The sequence below is a fragment of the Oncorhynchus kisutch genome, linkage group LG9, assembly GCF_002021735.2.
Source record: "Oncorhynchus kisutch isolate 150728-3 linkage group LG9, Okis_V2, whole genome shotgun sequence".
In the NCBI taxonomy this organism is placed as follows: domain Eukaryota; kingdom Metazoa; phylum Chordata; class Actinopteri; order Salmoniformes; family Salmonidae; genus Oncorhynchus; species Oncorhynchus kisutch.
In genome coordinates, this window is record NC_034182.2 from 24,027,127 (window position 1) to 24,051,619 (window position 24,493).

A 24,493-nucleotide genomic window follows, 5' to 3' on the forward strand; every position below is an offset into this window, starting at 1 on the left:
TGCTCTGCAGGATGTTGCAAGGATGGGGGCCAACAATGCAGCACTGGAGGCAATCCGTGTGGGAAGGCCTTTACCTCCTACTTCCCTGGCAACACCATATACCACACTATGCATAACCAAAGGCTCTTTTAAGAGCCACCCACCTTGCAATAAGAGTATTCTTCCATTTACTTAGGTATGTCAACTGCAGTTATTCAATTTCCAGTTTCTCTCCCTTTGATTTATACTTCTTAAGTGAGGGTGCTGTTTAGGTCAAATTATATATATAAAAAAATGTTTACCTTCTTTAACGGTGCTGTTCAGGTAAGGGTGATGTCTGTACATAAACAAAGAGTCACCCATATTGAATTTTTTTTAAACAATAAGACACCCTACAACCCACACCTACATTGTTGTGTATCAAGTTTATAGGCTCAGGTGTATAACTGGCTCCTTCCAGCTTCAAAGAATAGGCAAGAGGACCAACCATGGAGAATAGTAAGGCACGCCACTATTTATATTTAAGTAAGTACTTTATATCGTTTGTCCTCGTGTGTCTGTGCATGTTTTTCAGTATAAAGTACTCTGCAGCCACACACACAGATTCCAGTTGAACACTCTCTTTTAACTACCTTGTTTTCTCAATAACAACCCCTTCTCCCTAAATCCTCTAGGTTAGATCACCTGTATCGGTGAACCCCTCCCGCTTCCGAACTGCCTGACACATAGAGGGCACAGCATGATCAGAGGTGAGAGGTCACTTGGTCGGGTCAACAGGCAGTGTTATTAAAGAGACGCTTTGCATTGAAATACAGATGGAGATGTAGTAGTCCCAGAGTTAATGATCCAAGGTCAGTTTTGCATTTCACCTGATTATTATGATGACTGACAGTGTTGGAATTGGAAAAAAACACAAGGCTTAATCATGCTATCTCTCTCCATCTGTCTCTCTTCTGCAGGTATGTTTTGGTGTGAGAGAGGATGCCAACCCCGCCACCTCACCGACTCTAAAATAACCCTCTGGCCAACTGGGGGCCCAATAATGGTTAGGAGACATTGTTAGAGACACTGTTATGTAATTGTGATGACCTGAGAGAATGTGTAGTTTAGTAGCACTGTAATTCATTAATCATATGCTGTCTTCCCTGCTCCTCCGGTCTTATCTCTTTCCCTTTCTGTTTATTACACTTTCTCTCACGCCTTTCTCCCCACCTCATCTTTCTTCCTCTGTTTTTAGAATGCCCACCAGATGTGCATTGAAGTACAGATTGAACTTATATTTATAATATTACGTATTATAACTTGGATAATGAACTTCTTCAATAAAGCTTTTCACATTCTCTACTGGTTGAAATTAAATCTCTCATTTGATGAAATACTACACCTATCCTGTGTCCTCATATCAGTGCAGATGAAGGAAATTAGATATTGATATGAACCTCAGAGTATTTGCATGATGCATAGGAAGTGTAGTGTACTGTACTGTTTTTTAAATTCTGGTTCTCTATATATGAATTACAACCCCCCCCCCCCCCAAAAAAAGACTGGAATTGGATATGACTGAATAAAGAATGTCTCACAGACATTCATACCTGAATCGCACCTTTTATTTGCAAAGTTGGTGTACACGATCAATGAATATATATTCAATGTACAGGATATGTGGTGAACTCATGCTTGGTAATAACTACACTAGCGTTCAAAAGTTTGGGGTCACTTAGAAATGTCCTTGTTTTCCATGAAAACGTACATGAAATGAGTTGCAAAATGAATAGGAAATACAGTGTAGTCAAGATGTTGACAAGGTTATAAAGTTTTAAAAAAAATTGACATAATTGTGTCCTTCAAACTTTGCTTTCATCAAAGAATCCTCGGTGAAGCTGCTCCCACAACAGCTCAATAGGGTTGAGATCCGGTGACTGTGCTGGCCACTCCATTATAGACAGAATACCAGCTGACTGCTTCTTCCCTAAATATTTCTTGCATAGTTTTGAGCTGTGCTTTGGATCATTGTCCTGTTGTAAGAGGAAATTGGCTCCAATTAAGCACCTTCCATAGGGTATGTCATGGCGTTGCAAAATAGTGATTCCCATCCTTCTTCAAGATCCCTTTTACCCTGTACAAATCTCCCACTTTACCACCACCAAAGCACCCCCAAACTATCACATTGCCTCCACCATGCTTGACAGATGGCATCAAGCACTCCCCCAGCATCTTTTCATTTATTCTGCGCCTCCCGAATGTTCTTCTTTGGGATCCGAACACCTCAAACTTAGATTTGTCTGTCCATAACACTTTTTCCAATCTTCCTCTGTCCAGTGTCTGTGTTCATTTGCCCATCTTAATAAAAAAAAAAATGTATTGCCCAGTCCGAGGTCTGCCGTTTTGTTTGCAACTCTGCCTAGAATGCCAGCATCTCGGAGTCGCCTCTTCACTGTTGACGTTGAGACTGGCATTTTGAAGGTACTCTTTAAAGGAAGCTGGCAGTTGAGGACTTGTGAGGCGTCTGTTTCTCAAACTAGACACTCTAATGTACTTATCCTCTTGCTCAGTTGTACACCGGGGCCTCCCACTCTTTCTATTTTGGTTAGAGACAGTTTGCGGTGTTCTGTGAAGGGAGTAGTACACAGCGTTGTATGAGATCTTCAGTTTCTTGGCAATTTCTTGCATGGAATAGCCTTCATTTCTCAGAACAAGAATAGACTGACAAGTTTCAGAAGAAAGTTATTTGTTTCTGGACATTTTGAGCCTGTAATCAAACCCACAAATGCTGACACTCCAGATACTCAACTAGTCTAAAGGCCAGTTTTAGTGCTTCTTTAATCAGGACACCAATTTTCAGCTGTGCTAACATAATTGCAAAAGGGTTTTCTAATGATCAATTAGCCTTTTAAACTGATAAACTTGGACGAGCTAACACAACGTGCCATTGGAACACAGGAGTGATGGTTACTGAAAATGGGCCTCTGTAACGCCTATGTAGATATTCCATTAAAAATCTGCCGTTTCCAGCTACAATAGTCATTTACAACATTAACAATGTCTACACTGTATTTCTGATCAATTTGATGTTATTTTAATGGACTATTTTTTTTGCTTTTCTTTCAAAAACAAGGACATTTCTAAGTGACCCCAAACTTTTGAACAGTAGTGTATGGACTGGCATCCTTGGCATAATTAGGTTATATTATATTCTACTCAACCCAAAGGCTTTATTGATGCCATTCAGACTGTCTTAAAGTCGATATAACCGGCTATGATAACTGAGGTTCATAGCTAGGTTCATACACTACGGCCCCACTCTGTGAGCTTGTGTGGCCTACCACTTTGTTGCTGAGCCGTAGTTTCTCCTAGACATTTCCACTTCACAATAACAGCACTTACATTGACCGGGGCAGCTCTAGCAGGGCAGAAATTTGACTAAATAACTGGAAAAGGTGGCATCCTACGACGGTGCCACATTGAAAGTCACTGAGCTTTTCAGTAAGGTCATTCTACTGCCAGTATTTGTCTATGGAGATTGTATGGCTCTGTGCTCGATTTTATACACCTGTCAGCAATAGGTGTGGCTGAAATAGCAGAATCCACTAATTTGAAGGGGTGTCCACGTACTTTTGTATATAAAGAGTATTTACAAACAAATACGTGACTAGCTCAACTGTTCTGGGGAACTACTGTAAGCTTCATAATATAAAATAATATGATAGGTGAAATGAAGAATGCAATCTTTTTTTCTCCTAACGTATTGCACGAGTTCATTGCATGCATTTATTTAAAAAGTAGCTACAAATATACTTAAATGTTTTGAAAAACTTTAAAAGAAATAGTTTCAATGGTATTGGCGGTTTTGAAAAACCATCCCGTTGTCAGGGATCAAGGTAAGGCTCAAGTGCATACTGTTTGAAGTAACAATGTTTATTGTAACAACAGGGGCAAGCAAACGACAGGTCTAAATCATCAAATCAAATCAAATCAAATTTTATTTGTCACATACACATGGTAAGCAGATGTTAATGCGAGTGTAGCGAAATGCTTGTGCTTCTAGTTCCGACAATGCCGTAATAACCAACAAGTAATCTAACTAACAATTCCACAACTACTGTCTTATACACAGTGTAAGGGGATAAAGAATATGTACATAAGGATATATGAATGAGTGATGGTACAGAGCAGCATAGGCAAGATACAGTAGATGATATCGAGTACAGTATATACATATGAGATGAGTATGTAAACAAAGTGGCATAGTTAAAGTGGCTAGTGATACATGTATTACATAAGGATGCAGTCGATGATATAGAGTACAGTATATACGTATGCATATGAGATGAATAATGTAGGGTAAGTAACATTATATAAGGTAGCATTGTTTAAAGTGGCTAGTGATATATTTACATCATTTCCCATCAATTCCCATTATTAAAGTGGCTGGAGTTGAGTCAGTGTCATTGTCAGTGTGTTGGCAGCAGCCACTCAATGTTAGTGGTGGCTATTTAACAGTCTGATGGCCTTGAGATAGAAGCTGTTTTTCAGTCTCTCGGTCCCAGCTTTGATGCACCTGTACTGACCTCGCCTTCTGGATGATAGCGGGGTGAACAGGCAGTGGCTCGGGTGGTTGATGTCCTTGATGATCTTTATGGCCTTCCTGTAACATCGGGTGGTGTAGGTGTCCTGGAGGGCAGGTAGTTTGCCCCCAGTGATGCGTTGTGCAGACCTCACTACCCTCTGGAGAGCCTTACGGTTGATGGCGGAGCAGTTGCCGTACCAGGCGGTGATACAGCCCGCCAGGATGCTCTCGATTGTGCATCTGTAGAAGTTTGTGAGTGCTTTTGGTGACAAGCCGAATTTCTTCAGCCTCCTGAGGTTGAAGAGGCGCTGCTGCGCCTTCTTCACGATGCTGTCTGTGTGAGTGGACCAATTCAGTTTGTCTGTGATGTGTATGCCGAGGAACTTAAAACTTGCTACCCTCTCCACTACTGTTCCATCGATGTGGATAGGGGGGTGTTCCCTCTGCTGTTTCCTGAAGTCCACAATCATCTCCTTAGTTTTGTTGACGTTGAGTGTGAGGTTATTTTCCTGACACCACACTCCGAGGGCCCTCACCTCCTCCCTGTAGGCCGTCTCGTCGTTGTTGATAATCAAGCCTACCACTGTTGTGTCATCCGCAAACTTGATGATTGAGTTGGAGGCGTGCGTGGCCACGCAGTCGTGGGTGAACAGGGAGTACAGGAGAGGGCTCAGAACGCACCCTTGTGGGGCCCCAGTGTTGAGGATCAGCGGGGAGGAGATGTTGTTGCCTACCCTCATCACCTGGGGGCGGCCCGTCAGGAAGTCCAGTACCCGGTTGCACAGGGCGGGGTCGAGACCCAGGGTCTCTAGCTTGATGACGAGCTTGGAGGGTACTATGGTGTTGAATGCCGAGCTGTAGTCGATGAACAGCATTCTCACATAGGTATTCCTCTTGTCCAGATGGGTTAGGGCAGTGTGCAGTGTGGTTGAGATTGCATCGTCTGTGGACCTATTTGGGCGGTAAGCAAATTGGAGTGGGTCTAGGGTGTCAGGTAGGGTGGAGGTGATATGGTCCTTGACTAGTCTCTCAAAGCACTTCATGATGACGGATGTGAGTGCTACGGGGCGGTAGTCGTTTAGCTCAGTTACCTTAGCTTTCTTGGGAACAGGAACAATGGTGGCCCTCTTGAAGCATGTGGGAACAGCAGACTGGTATAGGGATTGATGCAATATTTCCGTAAACACACCGGCCAGCTGGTCTGCGCATGCTCTGAGGGCGCGGCTGGGAATGCCGTCTGGGCCTGCAGCCTTGCGAGGGTTAACACGTTTAAATGTCTTACTCACCTCGGCTGCAGTGAAGGAGAGACCGCATGTTTCCGTTGCAGGCCGTGTCAGTGGCACTGTATTGTCCTCAAAGCGGGCAAAAAAGTTATTTAGTCTGCCTGGGAGCAAGACATCCTGGTCCGTGACTGGGCTGGATTTCTTCCTGTAGTCCGTGATTGACTGTAGACCCTGCCACATGCCTCTTGTGTCTGAGCCGTTGAATTGAGATTCTACTTTGTCTCTGTACTGACGCTTAGCTTGTTTGATAGCCTTGCGGAGGGAATAGCTGCACTGTTTGTATTCGGTCATGTTACCAGACACCTTGCCCTGATTAAAAGCAGTGGTTCGCGCTTTCAGTTCCACACGAATGCTGCCATCAATCCACGGTTTCTGGTTAGGGAATGTTTTAATCGTTGCTATGGGAACGACATCTTCAACGCACGTTCTAATGAACTCGCACACCGAATCAGCGTATTCGTCAATATTGTTATCTGATACATGTCCCAGTCCACGTGATGGAAGCAGTCTTGGAGTGTGGAGTCAGCTTGGTCGGACCAGCGTTGGACAGACCTCAGCGTGGGAGCCTCTTGTTTTAGTTTCTGTCTGTAGGCAGGGATCAACAAAATGGAGTCGTGGTCAGCTTTTCCGAAAGGGGGGCGGGGCAGGGCCTTATATGCGTCGCGGAAGTTAGAGTAACAATGATCCAAGGTCTTTCCACCCCTGGTTGCGCAATCGATATGCTGATAAAATTTAGGGAGTCTTGTTTTCAGATTAGCCTTGTTAAAATCCCCAGCTACAATGAATGCAGCCTCCGGATAAATCGTTTCCAGTTTGCAGAGAGTTAAATAAAGGTCTAGGCAGGCAGGGGTCGATAGTCCAGAGGTGGAGCAGGCAGGGTCAGGGGTGCCGGTAATGAGGGCCGGGTCCAAGATGTCTTTAGCGGGAACTCAGCACCTCTCCTCTGGGCCATAACCCTCCCAGTCAACCAGGTACTGGAAACCCCTGCCCCGTGGTCGAACCCTCAGGAGGCGTCTCACCGTGTGCGCTGGCTGGCCATGGATGGCACGGGTGGAGGGATGGGCCTAGAAACAGCAGAGAAGGGTCAGTCAGACATGGTTTTGACTCTAGACACAGAATAAGTAGGAAAAATACGAAGGGTACGGGGCAACAGAGGACGGCAAAGGAGCCTAATGATCTTGGAATGGGGGTGAAGGTCTCTGCTTCCCGGTGTGTAGCCACGGCACAATAGCAGCGTGCCAGAGCCTCAGGCTTGACCTTCTTGGATACCGGTCGGTACTGCGGAAGCGAAGTGGCACGGGCCTTACTGAACCCCTCCCAGTGGTCCTGGTACTCTGCGGAGCTGGCGGAGGGGTCCGGGGCAATTTCCAAGCCCCCAGGAAGACGCCCCGGTGCAGGCAGAGCTGACTTCAGGCAATGAGTGTTGCAGTACGGGCTCCAGCCCACGATGGCACCAGTAGCCCAGTCAATGGAGGGATTATGTCGCTGGAGCCAAGAGAATACCAATACCACAGGAAGCTGCAGAGATTCAACCAGCAGGAATTGGATCGTCTCACTGTGGTTCCCCGACACTCGTAGGTTGACGGTGGTGGTCTGGTGGGTGACCCAGCCTATAGAGCGCCCGTCCAGCGCTCTAACACCCATGGGAATGGAGAGGGGTTGAGTGGGGATGCCCAGCTCGGACACCAGGTTAACGTCCATGAGACTCACTTCGGCCCCCGAGTCGATAAGTACCTGGAGAGACTTGGACTGGTCACCCCACAGCAGGGTGGCATGGAGAGGGGGGCGAGTAGGGGAACAATTATCTTTAAGACCCACCAGTGTACTCACTCCAACGAATGAGCTAGGTCTCTTGAAGATACTGTAGACACAAAATAACTGGCAGTACCGCAATACAGACAATTCTGAGTCTCAAGTCTGCGTACGTGTTCTTCCCGAGCTGCATCGGCTCGGGAAGAGGTGAATCGGCAGTCTCCTGAGGCTCTTGGAGGGACTCGGGTAAGCTTGAATCGTCTCGGGGACATGGACACCGGGGATTTACGGACTTCATCAGCTGCAAGGTGGGATCCCTGAGTGAGCGATTGGGACCGAAATCGTACCTCTTCTCCCTCCCACGTTCCCGTAGCCGACCATCGATCCGGATGGTTAAAGGGTTGAGAGAGTCAAGATCTGTCGGTAGTTCTCGGGCTGCCAGTTCATCCTTTAACTCTTACAATAATCCATGCAGGAATGTGTCAAACAGTGCTTCCGGGTTCCAGGTATCCTCCGCTGCTAGCGTGCGGAACTCCACTGCATAGTCTGCCACACTGAAAGTGTCCTGCCGAAGCTGGAGTAACTTCCGGGCAGCCTCTCCCGGACACCGGAGCCTCAAACTTCCCAGCTCCGCCACGAATACCTCCAGACTGAGGCAGACGGTGGATTGTTGCTCCCACACTGCCGTGGCCCAGGCGAGTGCCCTCCCAGACATCAGCTTAATAATGTACGCTATCTTCGAGCGGTCCGAGGGGAATGAAGAAGGCTGCAGCTCGAAAATGAGGGAGCTGGGAGAGAAAGGCCCGGCAGGTTCTGGAATCTCCATCGTAGTGCTCCGGGGGAGGTAAAGGGGGTTCCCGGGAAACCAGGGTGATGGTGCTGCTACCAGCTGGGTTACAGAGGGGCCGGGAGGTTACCGTCGTGGTAGGCTGCCTAGTAGGCAACCCCCGGAATTGCTCCCGCAATGCCTTGCATCAGACCGCGAAGCAAATCCTTGTGCCTACCAATGGTGGCTCCTTGGGAGGAGATGGCATTATGGAGCTGGTCCAAGTCTGCTGGGTCAGTCGTGGCCAGTTCGTGCTATCAGGTATCAAGGCAAGACCCAAGTGTAGACTGTGTGAAGTAACAATGTTTATTGTAACAACAGGGGCAGGCAAACGACAGGTCAAGGCAGGCAGGGGTCGATAATCCAGAGTAGGAGCAAAGGTACAGGACGGCAGGCAGGCTCTGGGTCAGGGAAGGCAGAGTGGTCAGGTGGGCGGGTACAGGGTTAGGACAGGCAAGAAAAGAGAGGCTGGGAAAAGACAGGAGCTGACAGGACCAACGCTGGTAAACTTGACAAACAAGACGAACCGGTACAGACAGACAGAAAACACTTGCAATAGCCCATTCCGCTGTGATTCATATACATACGCCTACATGTTAATTAGGAACTGGGCGAAGACATGCCCAGTTGAGTGAAGGGACAAATTCCCATGAACCAGTTTGGCAGCTTGGTGTCCAATAAATACCTGTATCTGTCAGTGTCCCTCCCGTAGGATTGTCTTTACACTACAGTACACAGTGTTTGCATGTTAGCCTGACTGTCTGTCTGCCTGTCCGTTAGTCTGCTTGGTGCTATTTATATGCACTGTGCTTTGCGGCTGGTGGTGGTGTATTATGTCAGGCAGCTGTGGGAATGTTCTGTAGTGGCACAGAATGGAACTGCCTGAACCAGGCTTAGAATAGAGGATTGGGACATATTGGAAATTGGAATTAAAAACTGTGGAATTAAAGCATCACTGGTTCTAGTTCTAGATTTCTAGAACCCTGGTGCTATGTTAATTGGGTACTCTGTTGAACAGTCTGCTGGATTTACTTCCAAGCTCCAGATGGGTGACATCATCACCTGTGCCATCGTCGCCTAGCAACAGGAGCAGTGCTGAAAGCCAGGTAGGGGCTTCGTTAGTTGGTTTGATGGTGCCAACACCAAAGGATACTTCGGGATTTTGGCAATGAGGCCCTTTATCATCTTCCCCAGAGTCAGATGAACTCATTGATACCATTTGTATGTATGCAGTATGAAGGAAGTTGGAGGTAGTTTTGTGAACCAATGCTAGTTAGCATTAGCGCAATGACTGGAAGTATGGGTATCTGCTAGCATGCTACCACAATGGCTTGAAGACTATGGGTATCTGATACCCGTATAATTCCAGTCATTGCAGCAGATACCCATAGAATTCCAGTCATTGCAGCAGATACTCATAATTTTCCAGTCATTGTGCTAATGCTAGTTAGCATCTTCCTTCAAACTGCACGCAGAGACAAAAATGCTATCCATGAGTTCATCTGACTCTAGTGAAGTAGATGAAGGGCCTCATTGCCAAGATCCCGAAGTATCCCTTTAATAATAACAAGTGATAGTGTGAATACACATTTCATGTGCAGAGCTCTAGTGACCAAATTGATACAGTTGTTGCATTATTGAAGTGTGACAGTTTCACACAAGTGTACGCCAGTGGCGGTCAGTGTCGTTTATGATGAGGGAGGACGATTTTTTTTCATGAGCATGGCCTTATTTCTATTACAGCATTCACCCAGTTCAATGTAACATTTATGGTTTAGGCTACTACATGATACTTGAATTTTCCCTATACCCATCATGAGGTTGCTTCAAATCAAATCAAATTTGATTTGTCACATGCGCCGAATACAAAAGGTGAAATGTCCTCACCTTACAGTGAAATGCTTACTTACAAGCCCTTAACCAACAATGCAGTTCAAGAAATAGAGTTAAGAAAATATTTACTAAATACATTTGTGAAAATGAATAAATAAAATCATGAAGTATCAAGAAAATTAGATAACAATAACGAAGTTGGAAGTTTACATACACTTAGGGTGGAGTCATTAAAACTCGTTTTTCAACCACTCCACAAATTTCTTGTTAACAAACTATAGTTTTGGCAAGTCGGTTAGGACATCTACTTTGTGCATGACACAAGTAATTTTTCCAACAATTGTTTACAGACAGATTATTTCACTTGTAATTCACTGTATCACAATTCCAGTGGGTCAGAAGTTTACATACACTAAGTTGACTGTTTCTTTAAACAGCTTGGAAACTTGAAAATTATGTCATGGCTTTAGAAGCTTCTGATGGGCTAATTAACATAATTTGAGTCAATTAGAGGTGTACCTGTGGATGTATTTCAAGGCCTACCTTCAAACTCAGTGCCTCTTTGCTTGACATCATGGGACAATCAAAAGAAATCAGCCACGACCTCAGAAAAAAATGGTTCACCCTTGGGAGCAATTTCCAAACACCTGAAGGTACCACAATCATCTGTACAAACAATAGTACGCAAGTATAAACACCATGGGACGACGTAGCCGTCATACCGCTCAGGAAGGAGACGCGTTCTGTCTCCTAGAGATGATCGTACTTTGGTGTGAAAAGTGCAAATCAATCCCAGAACAACAGCAAAGGACCTTGTGAAGATGCTGGAGGAAACAGGTACAAAAGTATCTATATCCACAGTAAAAACGAGTCCTATATCGACATAACCTGAAAGGCCGCTCAGCAAGGAGAAGCCACTGCTCCAAAACCGCCATGAAAAAGCCAGACTACGGTTTGCAACTGCACATGGGGACAGAGATCGTACTTTTTGGAGAAATGTCCTCTGGTCTGATGAAACAGAAATAGAACTGTTTGGCCATAATGACCATCGTTATGTTTGGAAGAAAAAGGGGGAGGCTTGCAAGCCGAAGAACTCCATCCTATCCGTGAAGCACGTGGTGGCAGCATCATGTTGTGGGGGTGCTTTGCTGCAGGAGGGACTCGTGCACTTCACAAAATAGATGGCTTCATGAGGAAGGAAAATTATGTGGACATAGTTAAAGCTTGGTCGCAAATGGGTCTTCCAAATGAACCATGACCCCAAGCATTCTTCCAAAGTTGTGGCAAAATGGCTTAAGGACAGCAAAGTCTAGGTATTGGAGTGACCATCACAAAGCCTTGACCTCAATCCCATGGAACATTTGTGGGCAGAAATGAAAAAGCGTGTGCGAGCAAGGAGGCCTACAAACCTGACTCAGTTACACCAGCACTGTCAGGAGGAATGGGCCAAAATTCACCCAACTTATTGTTGGAAGCTTGTGGAAGGCTACCCAAAATGTTTGGCCCAAGTTAAATAATTTAAAGGCAATGCTACCAAATACTAATTGAGTGTATGTAAACTTCTGACCCCCAGGGATTGTGATGAATGAAATTCAAGCTGAAATAAATCATTCAACTATTAATCTGACATTTCACATTTTTAAAATAACGTGGTGATCATAGCTGACCTAAGACAGGGAATTTTTACTAGGATTAAATGTCGGGAATTGTGAAAAACTGAGTTGAAATGTATTTGGCTAAGGTGTATGTAAACTTCTGACTTCAACTGTAGGTATTCATTTTGTCCAGGTGGGTAAGGTCAGTGTGGATTGCGTTTGAGATTGCGTCATCTGTGGATCCTTTGGAGCGGTATGTGAATTGGAGTGGGTCTAGGGTTTCTGGCATGATGGTGTTGATGTTAGCCATGACCAGCCTTTCAAAGCACTTCATGGCTACCGGCGTAAGGGTGGTAATAATTTAGGCAGGTTACCTTTGCTTTCTTGGGCACAGGGACTATGGTGGTCTGAAACATGTAGGTATTACAGACTCGGTCAGGGAGAGGTTGAAAATGTCAGTGAAGACACTTGCCAGTTGGTCCGCGCATGCTTTGAGCACACGTCCTGGTAATCCGTCTTGCCCTGTGGCTTTGTGAATATTGACCTGTCTGGTAGGCTTGCGTCACTGGGCAGCTCGCAGCTGGGTTTCCCTTTGTAGTCCGTAATATTTGTCAAGCCCTGCCACATCCGACGGGCATCAGAGCTGGTGTAGTAGGATTCTGCATCGGTTTGTGGTGTAAAATTGATGGCTATGAATAATTTAGATGAGAACTCTCTTGGGAGATAGCGTGATCTACAGCTTATCATGAGGTATTCTACCTCAGGCGAGCAATACCTCGAGACATCTTTGATATTAGACATTGCGCATCAGCAGTTATTGACAAATAGACACACACCCCCGCCCCTCGTCTTACCAGACGTAGCTGCCCTTTCCTGCCGATGCACCGAGAAGCCAGCCAGATCTATATTATCTGTGTCGTCATTCAGCCACGTCTCGGTGAAACATAAGATATTGCAGTTTTAATGTCCCATTGGTAGGATAGTCTTAATAAACCTAGCCTATGAATGAAAGTTTAGGTCAAAAGAAAAATTTGAGATGACAGACAGTGACACATGGACAAACAGTGACACATTCAATACTGCCTTGCACATTCTTGCCTGCATCTAACTTATCTAGAGAATAATCATTAGTCAAACAGTTGGAAATGAGAGTTTCTATTGGACAAATTCAGGTATTTTTAACCCCGTTTCGTTTGGTTCTGTTTAAGAAAAGTTTTTCAACAGAGTCGGCGGATTGAATACACCCCTGATCAACATAAACACAGTTCACTTTCATAGCAGCCACGTTGTATTCCTTCTTTCGTCTATGCACTCTTCTCTTCTCACCTTTTCCCTTTGTTTGTGGATTTCAATGAACAACACATCAGCTGTATGTGACAAGGCGAGAAAAACGTCCCAAACCATGTCATAACCGCTACACACAGCCTACATCGTTGTCCCCATATTAGCTAAAGTAACTTCCTAGTCAACATAGCTAATAGAACTAATGCGTTAGTTAACCCGCTACAATCATGCAGTAACATTACAGTGTATAGTCAGTTACACCGGCAGTTACACCAGTGGGACCCGGGGCAGTAAATTAATAAAAACCTAAATCTTACCTAGACTTGGAAGAGTTACAGTGTTGTGTTGGATAGTCATAGCCAGCTAGCTAACATAGCATCACTCTGTTTGAGTAACTAAACTAGCCAGCTGCATTTAGCTAGTTATGTAAGTAAGTGAAAGTGAAAAAAATGACAATCTCTCTCTCTCTTGCTTCTCCTTCATTTTTGAAAAACTGTGTTTAACAATTGTCCTTCTCTTTTTGAGTCAACTACTCATCACATTTTATGCACTGCAGTGCTAGCTAGCTGTAGCTTATGCATCCAGTATTAGATTCATTCTCTGATCCTTTGATTGGGTGGACAACATGTTGCAAGAGCTCTGATAGTTTGGAGGGCATCCTCTGGAAGTTGCCATAATTAATTGGCATAATTACTGTGCAAGTCTACGGAACGGGGTGAGAACCAAGAGCCTCCTAGGTTTTGTATGTAAATCAATGTACCAAGAGGAGGACGGAAGCTAGCTGTCCTCCGGCTACACCATGGTGTTACCCTCCAGAGTGCTGTTGCGACTACTGTAGACCTTCATTGCAAAACAGTGTGTTTTAATAAATTATTTGGTGACGTGAATATATTTAGTATAGATTTATCTAAAAAGGACAATTTTTTCAATGTTTTACCATTTGTATTTTTATGAGGAGCTTCCACTGGTGTACTGCTACATGATACATAGCTATGAACCCTCAGATGAAATCTCACAAATGGTTTCATATCCTGTCTGGGAGAGAGAAAGAGGGAGAAAGTGTTTGTGGAAAGAGAAAGAAGAGAGAGTCAGTCTCAGTACTGGTTTCACTGACATGTTTATGGTGGTTGCTAATGCCATGTTCTGGCTTTTTCTCTCTCCCGTGCTGTGGCTTTTGCTTTCACAACATTTGATTTGAGTAGTACTTCAGTGTGGTGTATGTCTGTACAAACGCTGTTCTTTTTCTATGCGAGATTGGGTTTTCCTCAACTCATTTGTTGATGATTGTGCACTAACACCTATATTAATTAGTTATGCATGGTAAGCAGCAAATTAATAGAGTCATTGACTGTATAGCGTTCAATACAGATCAATATTGGCGTAGCACTACAGTACTGATATGCTACTGTATACCACAGCCTTTTATTCTTCGTTCATGAATACATATTAGGCCGAGTACTAATATTATGCATCAGACCGACCGGCACACCTTTCAACAGGCTCTGCCAGCCTGGCCTGATCACTCTGCATTCTTACGCATTATCGCTCCTCTGCCCCCCCCCCTCCCCAATCGTCTCCCCTAGCAACCAACCAACCAGGCTTGCAATTCGTCATGCGATGACATCACCGGCTCCTTAGCAGTCAGCTGCTGCAGTGGAGAGGGAGGGGTAGAGAGCGAGAAAGAGAGGGAATTAGGGAGGGAGGAGAAAGACGAAGGGGGGGAGAAAAGACAGAGGGAGCTCAGCTTGTCTCACACACACACACACAGCAAGTCTCTCCGAGGCTGTTCGAAACACGGAGGCTGCTCCCGGATAAGCAGTTAGCCTAGCGACGAGGAGCTAACACTTGGTGAGACAGCTAAATTAGTTTAGCGACCGACTGTCAGTCAACCATGGATGATATCTCAACCGAGGCCGACCCCTATCTACCCTACGACGGGGGAGGGGATACCATCGCACTGCAGGAGCTGCCTAAAAGAGGTACGCCATGATCCCCCTCCCCTTCCTTTGAATGGAGTTTGGAGGTTCGGTCTGTTCGGTCTGGCTACAGTTACAGTCATGGCGCTGGATAATCTAATGCTGTAGCGCCCTACTGTTGTTATAATAGACTAAAATGGTGTGGAGTTGATGACTTAGGTCAGACGGGAGGACTGTCATGGTGAACGTGTTATCTAGCTAGCTGCCATTCTGCGACCATTCACCTGCTCGTCGATGATTAACCTTGACACCCACAATCAATGTGTCTGTCTCTCTCTGTGTGTGTGTCATATCTGCGTGGTTAATTAGCAGGGTGTGTATTCTCCGGGTTTAGCTGAGCTCGTAGAATCAATAAATGGCCGAGGAGGAGCAATGTGTACTGCCTCCATCTTTATTCTCTTAGAATAAGCTGTTTGATGTGTGTGTGTGTGTGTGTGTGTGTGCGTAGGAACACCTCTACAACAGCGTGGTGCTGATCCATTTAACGTGCAACAGTGTTTCTGTGACAGGGAGGAGGACCTGTTGGGTTGATCTGTGTTGTTCTCTGCCAGATCTCACCAGTCAGTACACCTCCTTCTGCACACGCACGCACGCACACACACTAACATCTATAAAAGCATCTGCTATATCCTTCTCATTGCCTTTACAAAACCTATACATTTTCAACGGGATTCAATTATTTATTCAGTGTTATGTGGCTATATCCTGGGTCCTTCTTTCACAGTTAGCTAATATGTTGTGTAATCGTCCCTAAGGCCTAAGCTATTCATGGCCCCACACTGAATAATATGCTTTCCTTTAACATAACCTACCACGTCACATGGTTGACTGATTTGATTCAGCTCAAAAGACAAGAAAACGACCAAACATCAGTCCTATTCCATCCACTTTCAGTTTGCAGTTGAGCTCCTTCGTGTGTGTACATTTCCCTCTCTTTCTTATCTTTATTTTTTTTATTCCGAATGGAGGTTGGAAGTTTGGTTATGTCTGTCCTTCTGGCTACAGTTACAGTCATGGCACTGGATAACCCGAATGCTGTAGCTCCCTGCTGTTGTTATAATAGACTAAAATGGTGTGGAGCTTATGACTGAGGTCAGACGGGAGGACTGTCATGGTGAACATGTGTTCGTGGACGACAATGTTATCTAGCTGGCTGCCATTCTGCGACCATTCACCTGCTCGTCGATGATTAACCTTGGCACCCACTATCAGTGTGTCTGTGTGTGTGTGTGTGTGTGTGTGTCTTATCTGCGTGGTGAATTAGCAGGGTGTGTATTCTCTGGGTTTAGCTGAGCTCGTAGAATCAATAAATGGCAGAGGAGGAGCAATTTGTGCCACTGCCTCCATCTTTATTCTCTTAGAATAAGCTGTTAAGTGTGTGTGTGTGTAGGAACACCACTATAACAGCTTCCAGATGTTACTCAGCGTGGTGCTGATCCATTTAACATGCAACAGTGTTTCGGTGACAGGGAGGAGGACCTGTTGGACAGATCGGTAGTGATGTCTCACCTAGTCCATACATCTCATTCTGCACAGTCACACATACATATGAACACACAAACTATAACATCTATAAAGCATCTGCTATCCTCATTACCTGTACAAAACCTATACATTTTCAACAGGATTCAGTGTTATGTGGCTATATCCTGGGTCCTTCTTTCACATTTAGCTAATATGTTGTGTAATCGTCCCTAAGGCCTAAGCTATTCATGGCCCAGCACTGAATAATATGCTTTCCTTTAACATAACCTACCACGTCACATGGTTGACTGATTTGATTCAGCTAAAAAGACAAGAAAACATTCTAACATCAGTCCTATTCCATCCACTTTCAGTTTACGTTTGAGTTTCTTAGGGTGTGTATATTAGTTAGGGTACGTCCCTGTCTGTAAATCTGAGATAATGGTGTGTGCGCGCGTATTCCTCTTGTTCATTAGATTCCCATGTTAAATGACCAGACACAAAAGACACTGCCAAAGGATCCCCTCTCTCTCTCCTCTCGTGCTTGCTCGCTCTCTCTGCTCTCTTCTTGCTCTCTCTGCTCTCCGCTCTCTCTGCTCTCCTCTCTCGCTCTCTCTGCTCTCCTCTCGCTCTCTTTGCTCTTCTCTCGTTCTCTGCTCTCCTCTCGTTCTCTGCTCTCCTCTCGCTCTCCCTCTCCTCTCGCTCACTCGCTCGCCCTCTCCTCTCGCTCGCTCGCCCTCTCTTCTCGCTCTCTCTCGCCCTCTCCTCTCTTGCTCTCTCTCCTCTCGCTCGCTCTCTTCTGTTGTATTGTGTAATCTGTGGCCAATACATTTAATTAAATAAAAATATGGTTATAAAAAGAAAAAGAATGGCTAATAAATATAAATACACTATGTATTACAGTCAGTTATATACAATGTAAATACTTCAGGAATTAATGGTCATGGGATGGCAATCCTATACATATCTGGCAGTAATATTTACGGTTTCTCCCTCACCCAGAATAATTCCCAGCTTTATGTTATTTTTAAATGCACAGAATTTGGGAATTGATTGAGATATTGTCTTGAAAAAAATATTCTCTTATTTGGGAGTATTTCTCACAGTAGAGGAAAATTGCATCTCTGTCTCCACTTCCTCTGCCGTGCAGTGACCACACAGACGCTCCTCTTTGAGTAGCCATCTCTTTTTGTCTCTCCCTGTTTCTATAGCCAATTGGTGGTCGCTGAGCCTGTATTTGTTCAGGATGTGTCTCTGTTTTGTATCCCTGACAGAATAGAGAGATTCTGCCAATTTCTATTCTCTGTTGAGGGTCAAATAGCAATTTAGTTTATTCAGAGTTTTAATTTTTATATGAGGTTTTAATTTCTGTAACAATTTAATTGATGTCCCTGTGTGTTTTGGATAATAAGGTTGTTTAGTGTTTTTAACAGCTGACGGGAATCTTTTCAGGGTTCAGCTCTTGGATTTCCAGTGCTTTGAATTGTAAGAATGTTTTGGCATAATTTCAAATGATGTCAAAAAGTTTGTCCTTTTCTTTATATTTACAATTAAAGGGAATCGTCCGAGTTCCGCTCTGCATGCATTATTTGGTACTTTCTTTTGGATATTTAGGATAATTCTACGGAATTCTGTATATAGATTTTCTATTGTGTTTTTCTCCCAATGCTTATAATCGTAATTATAGGTTGAAACCCAAACCTCGCTTCCATCTTGTGGTAAAATTACACTAATATTTTGCACGATATTTGGATGGGAATATTTCCTTTTTATGGAGTAGTGCATTCACTGCCAGACCAAATCCACCAGAGACACATTTTTGTATTGTCCCAGGTAGTTGTACCACTGGCCATGTTCAACCATGGTATTTCCTCATTTGAAGGAGTGTCGACTGCTCTGATTCTTGGCATTTTTTCCCCCTTTATCTCTCTTCTCTCGCTCTCTCTCTACTCTCTTGCTATTCTCGCTCTGCACTCTCTATTTGCTCTCTCACTTTTCTCTCTCTCCCTCTCAACCTGCCTTTCGGCCACATGATATTCCCTTAGCAGCACCGGTGCAGGCCAGGGTTAGTGTTGGCTTACTGGTCTCCAGCCCCAGTCAGTCCTGTTGCTAAGCTCAAGCGCCTTGATCTGATTTGCAGGACTGTAGTGCTGGAGTAGCCTGATACTGCATTAATGCACAGGAAGCTCCTGTGTGTACTAAGCCCTTGCACTGAATGGTCACACTTTATCGGCATGTAGTACCTGAACACACAAGGTGTGTGCGCATGTGTGTGTCGTGAACTCGTTGATCCATGTTGTGGTTGAATCAGTCCCTGCAGGCTTCTGTTTCCACAGTGTCATCATTCAGCTGGATGCTGTGTGTCAGCCTACTGTGTGACAATCTACAGTAAAACCTTCCAAACCATCCAGTCCTCCACATAATGAAGCAATTGATATACATTATGTGTCTCTGTGTCTATAATCTTACCATCAAGAGGAGCAACCTGTTATTACGGTCCCAAAGACCAATTCACTGTCCGCCTCTATCTAATTCAGACCTCACCCACACTACGCACCTACCTGGCTACCCCAGTACCAGCTCTACGCACTGTGGTTCGAAACCCCACCTCCACATAGAGTCCAGTCATCATTTCTGACTCATCATCAAATAAAATTTTATTAGTCACATGTGCCAAATACAACCTTAGAGTGAAATGCTTACTTACGAGCCCCTAACCGACAGTGCAGTTTCAACAAATACGGATAAGAATAAGAGAAAAGTAACAAGTAATTAAAGAGGAGCAGTAAAAAATGAATAGTCTGGCTAGCCATTTGACTAGATCTTCAGGAGTTTTATGGCTTGGGGGTAGAAACTGTTTAGAAGTCTCTTGGACATAGACTTGGTGCTCCGGTACCGCTTGCCGTGTGGTAGCAGAGAGAAGTCTATGACTAGGGTGGCTGGAGTCTTTGATCATTTTCAGGGCCTTCCTCTGACACCGCCTGGTATAGAGGTCCTGGATGGCAGGAAGCTTGGCCCCAGTGATGTACTTACTGGGCCGTTCGCACTAGAGGTCGACCAATTAATCGGAATGACCGATTAATTAGGGCAGATTTCAAAGGGCAGATTTCAAGTTTTCATAACAATCGGAAATCTGTATTGTTTTTACACCTTTATTTAACCTTTTATTTAACTAGGCAAGTCAGTTAAGAACACATTCTTATTTTCAATGACGGCCTAGGAACGGTGGGTTAACTGCCTTGTTCAGGGGCAGAACGACAGATTTTTACCTGGAACGGTGGGTTAACTGCCTTGTTCAGGGGCAGAACGACAGATTTTTACCTTGTCAGGGGATTCAATCTTGCAACCTTACAGTTAACTAGTCCAACGATCTAACCACCTGCTTTACGTTGCACTCCACGAGGAGCCTGCCTGTTACGCGAATGCAGTAAGAAGCCAAGGTAAGTTGCTAGCTAGCAATAAACTTATCTTATAAAAAACAATCAATCAATCATAGTCACTAGTTAACTACACATGGTTGATGATATTACTAGTTTATCTAGCGTGTCCTGCGTTGCATATAATCGATGCGGTGCGTATTCGCGAAAAAAGACTGTCGTTGCTCCAATGTGTACCTAACCATAAACATCAATGCCTTTCTTAAAATCAATACACAAGTATATATTTTTAAACCTGCATATTTAGTTAATATTGCCCGCTAACATTACTCTTTGCGAACTGTGTGAAGACTATTTCTTCCTAACAAAGACAGCCAACTTGATGATTTAACATTTGCGAAAAAAGCTCAATCGTTGCACGACTGTACCTAACCATAAACATGAATGCCTTTCTTAAAATCAATACACAAAAGTATATATTTTTTAAACCTGCATATTTAGCTAAAAGAAATCCAGGTTAGCAGGTGAAATTGTGTCACTTATCTTGCGTTCATTGCACGCAGAGTCAGTGTATATGCAACAGTTTGGGCCGCCTAATTTGCCAGAACTTTACTTAGTTATGACATAACATTGAAGGTTGTGCAACGTAACAGGAATATTTAGACATATGGATGCCACCCGTTAGATAAAATACGGAATGGTTCCGTATTTCACTGAAAGAATAAACGTCTTGTTTTTGAGATGATAGTTTCCGTATTCGACCATCTTAATGACCTAAGGCTGGTATTTCTGTGTGTTATTATGTTATAACTAAGTCTATGATTTGATAGAGCAGTCTGACTGAGCGATGGTAGGCACCAGCAGGCTCATAAACATTCATTCAAACAGCACTTTCGTGCGTTTGACAGCAGCTCTTCGCAATGCTTCAAGCATTGAACTATTTATGACTTCAAGCCTATCAACTCCCGAGATTAGGCTGGTGTAACCGATGTGAAGTGGCTAGCTAGTTAGCGGGGTGCGCGCTAATAGCGTTTCAAATGTCACCTGCTCTGAGACTTGAAGTGGTTGTTCCCCTTGCTCCGCATGGGTAACGCTGCTTCGAGGGTGGCTGTTGTCGATGTGTTGCTGGTTTGAGCCCAGGTAGGGGCGAGGAGAGGGACGGAAGCTATACTGTTACACTGGCAATACTAAGTGCCTATAAGAACATTGAATAGTCAAAGGTATATGTAATACAAATCATATAGAGAGAAATAGTCCTATAATAACTACAACCTAAAACTTCTTACCTGGGAATATTGAAGACTCATGTGAAAAGGAACCACCAGCTCTCATATGTTCTCATGTTCTGAGCAAGGAACTTAAACGTAAAAAAGCTAACATGGCACATATTGAACTTTTTACTTTCTTCTCCAACACTGTTTTTGCATTATTTAAACCAAATTGAACATGTTTCATTATTTATTTGAGGCTAAATGTATTTTATTAATGTATTATATTAAGTTAAAACAAGTGTTCATTCAGTATTGTTGTAATTGTCATTATTACAAATAAATGTAAAAAAATAAAATAAAATCGTCAGGTTAAACGGTATCGGCTTTTTATGGTCCTCCGATTATCGGTATCGGCGTTAAGATCATAATCGGTCAACCAGTAGTTCGCACTACCCCTTGAAGAACCTTGCGGTCGGAGACCAAGCAGTTGCCATACCAGGCAGTGATGCAACCAGTCAGGATGCTCTCGATGGTGCAGCTGTAGAACCTTTTTGAGGATCTGAGGATCCATGCCAAATCTTTTCTCCTGAGGGGGAATAGGTTTTGTCGTGCCCGCTTCACGACTGTCATGGTGTGCTTGGACCATTTTAGTTTGCTGGTGATGTGGACACCAAGGAACTTGAAGTTCTCAACCTGCTCCACTGCAGCCCCGTCGATAAGAATGTGGGCGTGCTCGGTCCTCTCCTCCTCCTTCCCCGGTTCTCCCTCCTCTGCCGCCTCCTCTCCCCCTGCCAGCACAGACTGTGGGTCACTCACAAATCAGGTTGGTTGGAAGGTTACAATATCAAACTGGCTTACTGCTTCTGGCTGGGTGAGACTGTGGATGTGTCCCAAATCCCTATTCCCTACAACAGTGCACCCTATTCCCTACAACATTGCACTACTTTTGACCAGAGCCCTGTCAAAAATAGTGCAGTAATATAGGGAAGTAGGGTGCCATTTGGGATACAACCACAGTCTCACCCAACCAGAAGCGAAAAAAGCACAACTGGCAGTCAGCCAGTTCGATGTTGTCACCTTCCAACCAACCTGATTTGTGAGTTGCGTTTGGGGCTGTGTTTTTAGCTGACTCTACAAGAACAAATGATTTCCCATTGGTCTTCCTCAGGAAGGGAAACACTGCCTTGCCTGGTTCACCAATTACTTTGCAGACAGAGTTCAGTGCGTCAAATCGGAGGGCATGCTGTCTGGTCCTCTGGCCGTCTCTATGGGGGTGCCACAGGGTTCAATTCTCGGGCCGACTCTTTTCTCTGTGTATATCAATGATGTTGCTCTTGCTGCGGGCGATTCCCTGATCCACCTCTACGCAGACGACACCATTCTATATACCTTCGGCCCGTCTTTGGACACTGTGCTATCTAACCTCCAAACAAGCTTCAATGCCATACAACACTCCTTCCGTGGCCTCCAACTGCTCTTAAACGCTAGTAAAACCAAATGCATGCTTTTCAACCGGTCGCTGCCTGCACCCGCATGCCCGACTAGCATCACCACCCTGGATGGTTCCGACCTAGAATATGTGGACGTCTATAAGTACCTAGGTGTCTGGCTAGACTGCAAACTCTCCTTCCAGACTCATCAAACATCTCCAATCGAAAATCAAATCAAGAGTCGGCTTTCTATTCCGCAACAAAGCCTCCTTCACTCACGCCGCCAAGCTTACCCTAGTAAAACTGACTATCCTACCGATCCTCGACTTCGGCGATGTCATCTACAAAATGGCTTCCAACACTCTACTCAGCAAACTGGATGCAGTCTATCACAGTGCCATCCGTTTCGTCACTAAAGCACCTTATACCACCCACCACTGCGACTTGTATGCTCTAGTCGGCTGGCCCTCGCTACATATTCGTCGCCAGACCCACTGGCTCCAGGTCATCTACAAGTCCATGCTAGGTAAAGCTCCGCCTTATCTCAGCTCACTGGTCACGATGGCAACACCCATCCGTAGCACGCGCTCCAGCAGGTGTATCTCACTGATCATCCCTAAAGCCAACACCTCATTTGGCCGCCTTTCGTTCCAGTACTCTGCTGCCTGTGACTGGAACGAATTGCAAAAATCGCTGAAGTTGGAGACTTTTATCTCCCTCACCAACTTCAAACATCAGCTATCTGAGCGGCTAACCGATCGCTGCAGCTGTACATAGTCTATTGGTAAATAGCCCACCCTTTCTCACCTACCTCATCCCCATACTGTTTTTATTTATTTACTTTTCTGCTCTTTTGCACACCAATATCTCTACCTGTACATGACCATCTGATCATTCATCACTCCAGTGTTAATCTGCAAAATTGTAATTATTTGCCTACCTCCTCATGCCTCATGCCTTTTGCACACATTGTATATATATATGGTTTCTACTGTGTTATTGACTTGTTAATTGTTTACTCCATGTGTAACTCTTTGTTGTCTGCTCACACTGCTATGCTTTATCTTGGCCAGGTCGCAGTTGCAAATGAGAACTTGTTCTCAACTAGCCTACCTGGTTAAATAAAGGTGAAATAAACTGCCAGATGAAAGCCATTCACCTACTGTAGTTATCCCTGCTCAATGGGAGCCTGCCTAGACTTACTTCTCTCCTACACGTATAGGTCCACATCAAAGGACTTGATATAGCCCAATGCTTTCATATTTCAAAGGCTTGGCTCGGGCCTTTTGAAACAAGGCTTTAAAGCATGGAACTCACCGAGAATCTCATCGCTGATAGTCTGCCGATATGTACTTATCACAGCGGGGAGGCCGTTCCTTCTCTTGCTAGAACAAAAGCGGTACCCGCTGCGTGACAACCCGGTAGTGACGAACCTACCGATTTGTACTTGTGGAATTGCAATGCTTATCAGTGGCCAACATCTTGACTATGAGCCAATCAGCGAGCAGGAACCAACACATTTTTGTTGTTAAAAAGAGGGCATTTTCTCTCTACAAGTCAGTCACACTTCATATGCAGTGTAATCTATGCAACGTTAGCTAGATACTTGCACAGACGCAATGCACACAACAGTAAAAACTTCCTCCAAGCTAGCTAACAACTAATTAAATCACAATGAATTAGCTAGTGTCCATGAAACAGCTGCCTATATTAGCTACTGAGTTAGTGCAGTGACCAAGATAGCCATGTTGTGCTAGCTAGGTAATGTGCTAACATTAGCTAAATTGCTAAACATTTGGCTATGGGCTGGCACAGGCAGTATGGGATTAAGGAGAATTAATTAAATAGTTTCTTCTAGACTTGAGCGGTATCCAGGTTTTCATATTGTCATATCGTACTTTTTCCTCATACCGGGA

At 44.5% G+C, this 24,493-nt stretch overlaps 1 protein-coding gene across 11 annotated transcripts in view; it reads left to right on the plus strand.

Annotated features, from left to right (window-relative positions):
• The window catches only part of LOC109896940 (H(+)/Cl(-) exchange transporter 3), a 70,686-nt gene that overhangs the window by 22,225 nt on the left and 23,968 nt on the right, over window positions 1–24,493 (plus strand). For 2 of the 11 annotated variants that reach the window (XM_031832202.1, XM_020491403.2), the window contains exon 1: window positions 14,775–15,098. The exons of 8 other annotated variants lie outside the window; for them this stretch is intronic. In XM_031832202.1, coding sequence (XP_031688062.1) covers window positions 15,011–15,098 — 88 coding nt within the window. In that variant the 5' untranslated portion in view covers window positions 14,775–15,010. Of the gene's footprint in view, window positions 1–14,749; window positions 15,099–24,493 lie in introns of those variants that run through there. One more of the 11 variants, XM_020491407.2, reaches the window with a different exon arrangement.